Source organism: Pseudopodoces humilis, chromosome 2, assembly GCF_049639895.1.
Source record: "Pseudopodoces humilis isolate 2021_Gansu_Grassland_sample_001 chromosome 2, ASM4963989v1, whole genome shotgun sequence".
In the NCBI taxonomy this organism is placed as follows: domain Eukaryota; kingdom Metazoa; phylum Chordata; class Aves; order Passeriformes; family Paridae; genus Pseudopodoces; species Pseudopodoces humilis.
The window spans coordinates 75,748,242-75,760,794 of record NC_142201.1 but is presented as its reverse complement, the minus strand read 5'-3'; the positions used below and the strand labels follow the sequence as shown (position 1 = coordinate 75,760,794).

Below are 12,553 nucleotides of genomic sequence, written 5' to 3'. Positions count from 1 at the left end.
TTTGACCATTTTACCTTTAAACCTGATATTTATAAAGAGAACAAAACTGTATCTGATACAGATGATATTCATCTTACAAATACTATTCCTCTCCATGTTGAAGTGCTCCACTTGTTACTAACCTGACTTCAATCTTGAGATCGGTCTTTTGTCATCTGAAATAACTTACTTGCTTCACCCTCTCTTTTTTCTTTTCAGAAAGGTGGCTGGTTTGTTATTTTCTCTCAGATATCTTAACATCTTTTAAATTATACCTACTATTTTCACTCTTATTCTCATTCCTTCAATCAAAATGATTCTCAAAATGTTTTATTAACTTTGCATTACATATTTTAAAATAAAAAAGTATATTTTCTTTCTGAAATTCAAATTTATTTCCCTAGAAACTTATCCTTTCATAATGCGAATGGATTTTGCATTTGATTACTTGTCACATAACACTTCCCTTAGCTCTACAGGTGTGTCCTAACAAGAGATGGCTGTTACAGGTAGGACAGTGGGCTTCCTTTGTGTCAGAGCTGGTCTTCTGCACTTGGAAAGTGCTCTGACCTTTGGAGTTTGGCATACTCTGACCCAAACAATAATATTTGCCAGCTATATGTCTCTCATGGATTTCTCATTTCAAAATTCACTTTTCCTTTGTACCTCCTCCCACAAAGGAATTAGAAGAGCCTTCTAAATAGTAATGCCTTTTAAAGTACTACTTTTATCTGGGGAGATGGGGGTGGTTTTTTCCTCCCCACCTTACCCACCCACATCCTGCCCTTTCTGTCTTTGTTCATTTAGCCAGAATTCCTCTGCCCACTTTCTGACAGACAAACCTTTCATGGAGTAGTTTGGTCTTCTCCATCTTCACAGGAATAATTACAATCTGAGCAGCACTTACTCAGTAAACATAAAAGTAAACGTTGCTCTTCTGCGCAGTTCAGCAGGAGAGAATAACTTCTAAGAATGGTATCGCTAGATCTTTTCAGTTCCATTTTTGTGAAGAATTTCATCAGGAAGGAGGTAATGATTTATGGGATCAGTACAGTGAGTCAGTGCATTGTAATAGTCACTTAAGTACACTAAGTCCACACTATCAACCCAATTTTCCTAACACACTGACAGTTTGCCTTAAAAGCATCCCCACTGTGCAAAAAGGAAAGGAGTCTGTGTAGGAAGACATTGGGGCTAAAATTCACCCGCCCAAAAAAAAACCCCACAGAAGTACTGAACAGCTTTATGTTTTCCATATTTCTTACTTTCTTAAGAGTCTCTTTCACTTGTTGGGAAGACTCTTAATTTCAAAAGTTCATCATTTGTACAGTGCAGTGCAAAACAAAGCCTATAGTACTCCTTTAATCCACAAAAAGCAAATAGATAATGCACAGAAATCCAGTAATTTTGATAAAAGTATGAATTATTTATACTTTTTTGTTTTTTAATTATTTCCTAATGTAGAATTATTGTGGGCCATAAGCAAAGAGTTGCCTTCAGTTCAATCTGATTGCAAAACAATCTGACTAGCCACTCTGTTTTAATGTCTCAATTCGTATTCTGGCTGTGGTCATCATAGCAGTGATAACCTCCTACACAATCTTCACATTTCTGGACTTTTGGCAACAGCATTATAAAAGGTACAGCTAATTTCTTAACACTTGGATGTTTGGGCTTCAATCAACAAAAGTGACAGAATATTTAGTAAATGTGGACAAGTTCACAGTGACCCACTTTCACTCTGGCCCTGCTTGCACTTCGTACTAAGGAGTAATGAAAGACAAAGGAGCTTGTCCAATTTCACGTTGTCATCCTTGAAAGGCAGTGTTAACTGTTATGTCACTTGAGTTTTATGCAGGGCTTGCTGCCCTCATTTGCATCTTCCAAAGCACATATTATTCCTGCCTTCAGTACGGGTTTGTCAGCTGTCTGCCTGACCTTACTAAATATATGCCAGCTACAGTCTGATAAAGCATAAGTAGCTCAAAAACTTTGTCAGAATTGTGGAAAAATACAGTGTGTTGTTCATACCTATTGTTTGGAATCTATAAGCTGAAGGTTATAAAATCTTTTTGAGCCCGAGGCAATGTTTTCTTTCTCGTTCACTACTGGTAAGGAAGGAAAACAGAAAGAATTACTGACTGAAAGAAAAGATATTTTGGGTTTCTTTTTTCTTTTCCAGAATGATAAGGCTAATACTTAAGTATAAATGAAAAAACTCATGCCTCTTTTGCTGGAATTCCTCTGAGGGATAGGAATTTGGCTAATACAATCAAAAGATCAACTTGAAGCAAACAAATAAGCAAAGTTAAAAATAACAAAAAAAAAAAAGAAAAAACCTTGAGTGTCATTTTTAGAGAGTATTACTTCATATAATAACTTGGTTTATTATATTATATATTTAATAAAGTAATTTTATGGCTTTTCAAAGAGATTTACTCAATATTTTGCTGCTTCTTATCTGCATTTTATCTATTTTCATGATGGAACAGATTTGAAGCAAACAAATAAGCAAAGTTAAAAATAACAAAAAAAAAGAAAAAACCTTGAGTGTCATTTTTAGAGAGTATTACTTCATATAATAACTTGGTTTATTATATTATATATTTAATAAAGTCATTTTATGGCTTTTCAAAGAGATTTACTCAATATTTTGCTGCTTCTTATCTGCATTTTATCTATTTTCATGATGGAACAGATAATTATTCCTACATGGTACTGTATTTTTGTTTTCTTTTTATTTAGTGAAGTACACTTAGAAAGAGTATATGGATATTTTAACCACAGCCTGAAAAAGCAAGAGCTTCTTCTTGATTTAGGCTCTTACTTGATATGCTTTATTTGTAGCTTTAATTTTCTGTGATCAACAGAAAGAATATCCAGTTAATAACTCTGACTTTACTGCATTTAGTGAAGATGACATGCAGTTAGATCAGATTAAGACAAAGACTGTATAACCTAGAAACCTACTTAGGGAAAATAGTATCATTTAAAGATATTTTTTAACTTAAAAATCCAAGTGGTCTGCAACTATCAGAGGTAGAATAATTTTAGTCAGAAATTGTTTTTACTAAGATTTGTTTTTAACTATTACCCAACCCATGATCAGAGCAAAGCAGGTTGCTCCTCTCCAGCTTGAAGAGATGGGTCTCTGGAAATCAAGGGTCAAAGTTTACTATTTTTTGACTAAAATCAAGACAAAGTTCTTCAGAAAAAATGTAAAACCTCACAAACAATAATGCATTAAACAAACAAAATGCTTTATTCCCCCTTTTTGTTTCAGATATGGGCTACTCTTTAGTGATTTATGCTTCATGCTATTATCAATATTCACTGTTGTTGAATATTAGTATATTTATGTTATATATATGTATTCATGTATATATATATTATGTTATTGTTATATTAATGAAAACATGTTCTGTGTTATTGATCTCTTCTGAGAAGTTTAAATTAAGGTTACAGAAAATAAGATTTAAAAAAGCAAATGCAGAGAAGTCTAAATAAACAAACCCTCTATTTTAAGATATATGTCCCTCACTTTTAAACATCAGAAGTATCTCTGTTTCAATTCAAGTGTCAATGTAAATCCCTATACCATCTACCTCAGTCAATAATGCCTGAACTTCTTTGTTTTATAACCACTTCTTCTTTTATTTCCTTTGATCATCAACAAATGAATGAATTCATTACCGCAAAAAAAAAAAAAATTAAAAAAGAGATCATAGTTAATTCATTAACGTTTCATTAATATGAGACATGGTGTGTCCTGTGAATAAACATAGCTACATGTAATTTTGCTCCTGGCTTTCTAGAAAAAGGAGACAAAGTTCAATTGTGTTTCCACCCCTGCTACTCTTCACCTGTGGAAGCTTAGTCAGCTCACTTTTCCTTTCTGACCCTTTTCTTGTTGGATCCTCAGCAGACGACACTATCTGGATGATACGGTCTCCAGGACACATTGTCCCTCTCACTGCCTGTTCATACAGAGCTCAGTATTGTGCAGTTCTCACCATCATAGCACCAAATTTGTAAAGATGCATCACAAGTTAAATGAAAGGAATCTGACTGCCCAAGAGATAATGAGCATTGGAGATTCAGTAGTAGAATGTGAATAAGTGGTTACTGATTCCTTTTTCTTTTCAAGAAAAGAAAACTGACTCTGAATAGGTGTTATTTCAGATATCACTAGCTTTGGTCAAGTATTCATCCAGCAAAATACCTCAGTGAATCACACTTATTTCAGAACAAGTGACTGCAGCTACACTTGTGAATGGAGCTGTAATTCATCTAAGAATTAAAGCAACAGCATTTTAACATGGGATAATGCAGGCACACATACAAAAGACAAATGCTTGAATTTTACAGTTGGAAGAGTGGACTATGGGCTGACACAAACTAACATACCCTCAACCAAAGTTAACAGAGACACTTTGCTCTAGTAAAGATAGGACCTCAAATGTATATTTTTGCAACCAGGTTGTTTCAGATCTTTTTTTTTATGGCAGTCCTAATGCAATTATAAAAGGTCAGCGTTGTGCTCATTGGTCTTATTTTCCTGTGAACCCCTTGGTGTTTTTTTGTTTTGCCATTTCCTGGGAGACATTCTTAAGAGTTCTGCCTTGTCTGTGACCTTTTTTCTCAGAGGAAAAGTTATCCTGATACAATGTAAATAACTTATTAAGAAATAACCAGCTTCACACAAAAGGTCAAAATGTGGAAGAAGTGCAAGTAGGTCTCAGCATGAATAACAGTAAGCTGAGTATAGGTCTTTGAATGGCATGTTACTGACATCTCCTCTTAGGCAAAATAGGGCCCCATGAGAATTCCCTTACTTGTGTAACTCAGATACATTTTCTCCAGTTAGGCCCTGAAAATGCTTGGTCCTTGAGGACGGACACTGGCCAAATTCTCTGCTCAGCTTTATAACCTCTTTGAGATTATGATAAATTTAAATATGTTGAAGAATAAGAATTAAGAACCACCAAAGATCATTTAGGCGTTCATTTTATGTCTGAAAAGGAAGGGCATAAACATACTATCAAAACTTCATTTACTAGGAACCTCTTTGTATCCAAGAACTAAAACCAAATCAATTTCCTTCTTTTTCTTCTGTTAAGATTTTTCAAATGATTGAAACATTTGCATCATTGTTCTGTCATTGCCTATTCATTGGACTGATAAGAAATCTCCTGGATCTGAGTTGCACCAGGCCAGGAAGAGAATATTGCTCACAACACTTCTTAACAGATACAGTCAGTTTTCCAGGGTGAACGTAGATATTCTGGTGACCTGCCAGAGGATGAGTTCTCCTTGAAGGGTGTCCTTTAATGATGGATGCTCCCCGCCAAAGTTTGCCCTCTGCTCCTCCATCTTACAGCAACCTCCTCTTGTGCCAGTAGAAGCTATTCCATGTGCTTCAGGTCACACCACCATATTCCAAGTCCTGCCATTTTGGAGAAGAGAGCACTTCATGGTTTGAGGTCAAGCTGCAAATCCCATATGCTTAAAGGGATCTGATGATCAGAAAAAGGCATAAATGGCAAAAACATCCTCCACAGGATAACAAGCACAAGCATCTGGCAGCATGAGCTTGCCAGGTGCCTATATTAATCCTTCGTTTGGTTGCTTGTTGGCAGGTTGGTTACTGGAAGGACATGCAGCAGGAAGAAGCAGCTGAAAAGGTCAAAACAGAGGGAAATGAGTCATCCATCCTCCTGACAGGATTAGAAGGAAACACATTATATCACCTAACAGTGAGGGCATACAATGCTGCAGGGTATGGACCACCTAGCACTGCTGTGCACGCAGCAACCAAGAAATCCCGTAAGTAATCTCAGTACCTTTGCTAAAAGTAAGAAATCAGGGAGCAACCTCTGCCCCCTTGGGTTTTTATTTATTAAAAATGTATCATAATCAGGAATCATGTAGAGATTTGATTCATGGCTTTGCTTTGATGTTTAGACATGAATTCATATGACTTTGCATTCATAGCAAAGGTTAATTTCCTAGAAAACAAGGCATTTTTGTACAAAGCGAGAGAAAAGGGTTCAAGTGCATAAGCTTTGTGGAATTTATGGGGTGGGTGGAATAAATACTCTATAAATACTCTATCATCTACTAAATTACACCACTGATGAAAAAAAGTCTTAAATGTTCCATCTAGAGTTGGAAGCCTGGTAACACTACCAGTTTTAAATATAATGCAAGATTAAAATACTTTTCTTTTGTTTTTAAAGAAACTACCTATAAAATATATATGTGTACATGTTATTTTTTTTTCTCAGCTCCCAGCCAAGCACCAGGCAATATTATGTGGATACAGGATGGCTCACATGTGTCTCTTGGGTGGGAGCCAGTCAGACCTCTAGCTAATGAATCTGATGTAATGGGTTACAAGGTTAGTGCTTTACCTTCCTTGCTCACCTTTCTCTCTTCCAAGCAATAGCTCCTCTTCCCTGCTGGCTTTTTTCCCTTTCTTGTTCCTCTGTGCAAGTGAAGCATTCTATACAGACTGTCTCAAATCAGCTTGTACTGTGAGAAGCAATAAATAAAATTAAAATGAGAGAAATGTCCCAACATATTTTTGTGTTGTGATTTTCAAATACCAAATTCTATCTGACTCTATCTGTGGGACTCAACCTCTGAGTCAGCAGTGGCTATTAATAATGTCAGAATGAAATGAAATTCCTAATAACTCTTCAATTCAACTGTAACTGCAGTAAGATTTAGGGAAATGCAGAACAATGAGATATCTTTAATTTACATTAAAATTAATATTTTTTGAAGCAGAAGCACAAGAACTTCAGGTGTTTTTTGTGATCATGTTAATGATGTTCAACAGCACTGGTGGTAACATCCGGAATTCAAAGTTTTGAAGTTGTTGAAGATTAAAATCCAGATTAACACTTAAATAACAAGTTGTAAGAAACAGAATTCACTGCAATACCTTAAATCAAAGTAGAATGATTTCAGTGTTTTTAGAGAAGTGTGGGGTCTGGGTGTTTTTGAAGCCCTTATCAAGTCATTTCGATAGACTATAAACTTATATCTCCACAGATACATCAGGAAATATCACTGAGAAAGTATGAAATGGCCCAAATAAACCAGAAACTGTTCTAACCTTTATCAGAATAGTTGATATTCTGAAACAGTTGAGTTGACTTCTTTGGTTTTTCACACCTCTCTGACCTTTTCAATTTTCTCTGGGAACAGAAACTCTTATGCAGAAATACCAAAAAGACAGCTACATGCTGCCTTGCTTTCCTCCCACATGCCATAAATTTGTATTGAGTTTCACAGCAAATGCAGCGACATATCTGAGCTGTCGTCAGTTGATTTAGCTAGCTAAGGTAAACACAGTAAATACATTATTCAGGCTATTTTCCTTCCGTTTGAAGTTGGGTTCTTGAGCCAAAAATGTGAATATCAAGATGAACTTTGGGATAAGAACTTGAACCAAGTGGAATTCAAAATAAATTTTTAAATTTTGGAGATAAAGTTGTGCAACACCTAGTGCTGGAGAGGGCAAGTCCTCTGTCCTTGCTCTAGGTCATAACCTGTGTCCTTTCACATCCATGGATCTCTATAATATTTTGCTATTACCGTTTTGAAGCCACTGCAGGACAGGAAGAGTAAAAGCAAACTGTTGAAATGCAATGTCAGGAAATCCCTAATGAAAGCATGAAACAGTGAACATTGCAGTGACTGCATAGTGACATCTATACAAAATGTCTGCTACAGAGCCACAGAATGACCACTGTGACCACTGTCTGCTTTATCCACCACAGGTGTTATTTCGGCAAGAGGGCCAGAGCAATAGCCAGGTTATAGAAACACAGAAAACATCTGCAGTGGTACTTCTTCCTGATGTTGGGGTCTACATCATTGAGGTCTGTGCAGTCAGTGAAGGAGGGGATGGGACTGCAAGTCCCCAGATCAGAGTTCCATCTTTTTCAGGTAAAGTTACACTTACATTTGAAAGTGTGGTGATTATAGTAATACTCATTAACTCTGTTATTCTCTACCAGAAAAAAAATTTTCTCACAATTCTTTAGCTATTAAATAAAATAGCTGATCTGAACCTTTAGTTCTATGCTGAAACAAAGGTATCTAATTATACATGGGATGTTTAAGATCATCTGAGGCAACCATGTGAGGCTGATGCACAAAGATGATTTATAGGAAATTTCTCCCTTTTGAGGATGACATCTAAAAACCTACCTGAGCTATAGATGTTTATATGTGCACTGGTGTCTCAAATAGCAATATAGTCAGCTGTGATGCAATCCACAGAGACCAGCAGTGGAGCCTTGACAGCAATTCAGCTAATCTTCTGAATTTTAGTATTAAGGCACAAGTGCCTAAGGACATCTTCAATGTCCTAAGGCATCCCAAACAGAGCAGGCAGAAGGGATGTGGGATTTAGGGGATACACACATCATTCTGCACCACCAGCCAGAGGTGTACGTGACACAGTTGAAGTGGCATGTATTTAGGTAGCTGACCCCTGTGTACATGCCTGCTTGAGAGTAAGCTGAATTTCACTGTAAGTTCCAGTGACTCCCTTGCATAATTATTACTTTATTTAATTATTAACTTATAGCAGTATTAAAGTGTTATCATTAGGTAAATCATGATATCTATCTGCTCTCTCCTCAGTTGCTGTAGTATGTTGAAAGGATTTAAAGTATCAATATTACAAAGGTAGGTAAGGGATAGGAGGATTAGTGGAAAGAACAATGAAGAAATAACATAATCTTTGCCTAAACAGAACAAGGCATTTTAATTAGAACCTTCTGATAACACTTTAAAGTTTTATTAAATATTGCTTTTTGGTCCTTAAGGAGCACTAAGCAAAAGGTGTGAGCCTGAACTTCAAAGTAGAACTACAATTTCAGCTCTAGTCTGGCTACAAACTGCAGTGCTAATATCAGAATGCAGAAGACACCAAGCCCTCCTCCATGGAATATTTTTTTCGTGTATCTTTAGAACCATAATTCTAGGCCACAAAGTCCTCCATCTAATTAGACTATGCATATCACATTAGTTTCACTTAGGACAATCGCTGTCCAAAAAACCCCCAGTCTGGTTCCCTTCCCATAGTTGCCACTACCATCCCAGAGCACAGTTCCCCTTAGCATGGCCTCTAAAGACACCACTGTGGTCAAAAATCAAGACCGCACTAATGGGCCAAAGGCCACCTTTTCCTCTGGACTAGCAGAGGGATCACGGGCTGGCTTTCATTCCTTGTTCTGGGACAAAGATTTGTGACCCAGGGCAGCTTCTGCAACCTAATGCTTTTTTTTAAGATTAAGACACAAAACTGTACACCCTTCTGGAATTTCCTATTAAATAGCAGACTGAATATGAGGATCCTATAGCTCCAGTGAGCTGCTGTAGGTATTGTCATAAAATCTCATCTGTGCAGGGAGCCCGTTTTGTGACTACAGTTCTCACACGGTAACCCATTGCCTAAAAATTAGTCTCTTGCTGAGAGTAATAGAATATAAGTTTGGGCAGAAGCTAATATCTAAATGTACTGAGAATAATATGCATCATTTTTTTCTTAATTACTTTGTTTTTCATTTCAGGAGGGAAAGTAACAAGTGCTCAGTCCACCTTACATGTGTTGTCTACTTCGTCATCCTCTGTAACATTGCTTTTGGCACTGATGGTACCTTCGACCTCATGGTGAAGGCTGCAGACTTTGTTGTTGTTGTTATTTGTTTGCTCTAGCTTGATGACACCAAGGGATGGAGTTTTATGTCCGTGGAGAAACTGAAAACCCAAGCTAATGATTAAAGACCCATCAAAATGCCTGTGGTGCACTTAGAGGAGTGTTGGAGACACGGTCAATAATTCATCAGGTTTTTATCTCTTCTTTATTTGTAAAAGTCCTCTGAGGAGGAGACCCTTTTTGGCCCAAAATATGCAGATTGTATGTAATAAACTTTTGTAAGCAAAGGTAATTTCTGTCAAATGTATTTTCCTTTTTTAATATGTTCAAATTTGGTAAACCCAGTCATGTATCATTAGGTGTTTAAGGGGTGGTGTCTAATACAGTACACCTGTATGGTTTGGAGAAAAAAAATCCTTTTTTGAATATAGAACAAAGTTTGATAAGCTTTGCTTTTGAATACTTTGCTTGCATCCCTGATAAATGGTTTTTCCTAATGACAAGGAAGAAAAACACAGTTTATATACAAAAACCACTGCAAATGTAAAGAACTTGTTCTGAAAATATATAATATGTATTAAATTAGCAAAAAGAATTGTCAGTTAAATACTAGACAGCTTACCCCAGAATGTAGCAAAATGGAGCAGAAAATCCATTTATTTTATTACCAGGTAAATGGAAAATTATTATACACAACTTAGGAGGAAACCAGTAATTTTTTAGCAAATGCCACAAGATTTCTTGTCCAATGAAATTTTCAGTAGAAAATAAGGAATCAGTTCCTACTGCATATGACAATGAAAATTCCACTGGACATTGAAATATGGTATACATTAAGCTACTAAGTAGACAAATAAAGCAATGCAAGGAGATAAACCTACTTTTCCCAACCACTTCTCAGTTGTAACTTCCTCTTTTCCTTTTTCCTCCGAGTCCAATTTCTGGTAGCATTCTATGCTTTGTATAGGTCGTACTCAAGTTGAAGTATATGTGAAAGCATATTATGAAGAGAATATTAACATTTTTCAGGATGGCATTATCCACATATATACAGATTGCAGTAGGATATATTTTGGAGAACTTTGCTTCCGAGAAAAAATTACTTGGAAAGGTGCTACAGAGCATCATTCCAATTATTTATCTAATTGGTTCTATTTCTATAGCTCACTGGAGATTATTCTTGTAGGTACTGTGTGCTATCAGTTTTAATCCCCATTTTTTCTGTACCAGACAATTTTTTACTCAATAGACAATTTGGACAATTTTTCTACACTGAAAGGCCTTCCCACATACTGGAACCTGAGGAAAAATTACTTCCAGGGAAGATGGTGTGCATGTTTGTTCTATCATGGTGTGCACAGTGTTACGAAGGGTGGCATTTTGCTAACATATCTGGGGATCATGCCTAGGAAAAACATTGCACTGCCTGGGAAGAATCAAGTCAAAAATGGTTAACATGGAAGTCCTAGTAGCATGATTCTTCTAGTTGTCTATCCCTCTAAAAGTTTTGATGAAAACCTATTTTAGCTGGTGGGTTCCCAATTCAAAATGCTATTATTTTGCCTGTTCACTAGCAAAATAATTTTTGGCATTTAGATAATACACTGCAACTGTGCTCTTTCTCAGCTGTTTCAAAACAGTAGCCAAGAAAGCACAACAGACATAAAAAGGTGAGAAGCTGAAGATGACTAAATATTTTTGCTTTTGAATATTTTATCAGAAAAATTTTTCAGAGAAGGTTCAACTCAAATCTTTGTTACCCACTAATATTTGAAATAATTTTCTAAAAAACAGTGTTTAAAATTACTTAAGTCACCATGTTGCTCAGAAAACAAAGGCAGGATAGCTAGCTAAGAATTGACTGCAGATATAGAGGAAGAAGCCTTTTATATCTCTGCTTCTGGAAAAGCCTTTGAGATCAAAGACAGGAAGGTGTAATGTACCTTGCTGATAGAGCAAACTCATAGAGTAACTACCTGCTGTCCCTTGTAAAACAGCAGCATTGCTACTGTGCAGAGTGCCTGCATCAGCAATCCATCATCTGCCAAAATGTTAAAATAAATAAGAACAAAGTGATGAACCAAAAAGTCAAATGACTATTTTATAAATTAGTTAGGCATAATTTCCTCTATTTTTTTATACAGTTGCTTGCCAATGCAGTTTATTTCAGAGTATTCAAAAAGGCTACATTCACTGCTGATGGCATTTGGTTAAACTTTCTAACAATAAATGGATATGCTTAATAGGAAGAATAAAAGTCTGATAAGGAGACAGAGCTCCATCTAGACACATCTCCCTCTCTAGTATGAAGATACAAATAGAAATACTGAACATACCATCAGGTAATGTAGTTGTATTGCAGGGACAAAAGGAGGTATGTTTTATATTCAACATGAACAGAATATGTATTTTGCATCTTAAATATATTAATAAACATGTTTTAAATGTTTAAGTACCTATGTATTACCTATTTGTTACTTTGTAGAAGATGTTTCCTTATCATGACATTTCTTTTTTGCAAGGGAAAGCTTTTTCCTTTTTCATGTAAAAGATTGTAATAGTGCAGTCTAGAGTCACTGAGGAGGCTGTATTTTTGTATAATGTCACAGGATCTGTTCAGAAAAAAATAATTAGAAAGAAACCTTGTTTCACAGACCAAAAGAAAGTTACTGTCATGGCCCATATCAAAATGTTAGATATATTGTATACAATCTGTATATATGCTATATATAATGGTATATACAGTGTGGAAGACACAGTAATATAATAGTTTCTGTGTACTGTTCTTGTAACATTAGATCTTTTTAATAAATTATTCTCTTTTTATTGACTTTTATCTTATCTCCTGTCATCTCCTCAGTTATCTTCATAGACTTCAAGGTGACACAATTATTT

At 35.9% G+C, this 12,553-nt stretch overlaps 1 protein-coding gene across 2 annotated transcripts in view; it reads left to right on the top strand.

Annotated features, from left to right (window-relative positions):
- Positions 1-12,331, top strand: part of CNTN5 (contactin 5) — a 603,304-nt gene extending 590,973 nt beyond the window's left edge. For both annotated transcript variants that reach the window (XM_088051481.1, XM_088051480.1), the window contains 4 exons: positions 5,619-5,805; positions 6,267-6,379; positions 7,770-7,938; positions 9,573-12,331. In XM_088051481.1, coding sequence (XP_087907607.1) covers positions 5,619-5,805; positions 6,267-6,379; positions 7,770-7,938; positions 9,573-9,676 — 573 coding nt within the window. In that variant the 3' untranslated portion in view covers positions 9,677-12,331. The remainder of the gene's footprint in view (positions 1-5,618; positions 5,806-6,266; positions 6,380-7,769; positions 7,939-9,572) is intronic.
- The last annotated feature ends 222 nt before the right edge of the window (positions 12,332-12,553 follow it).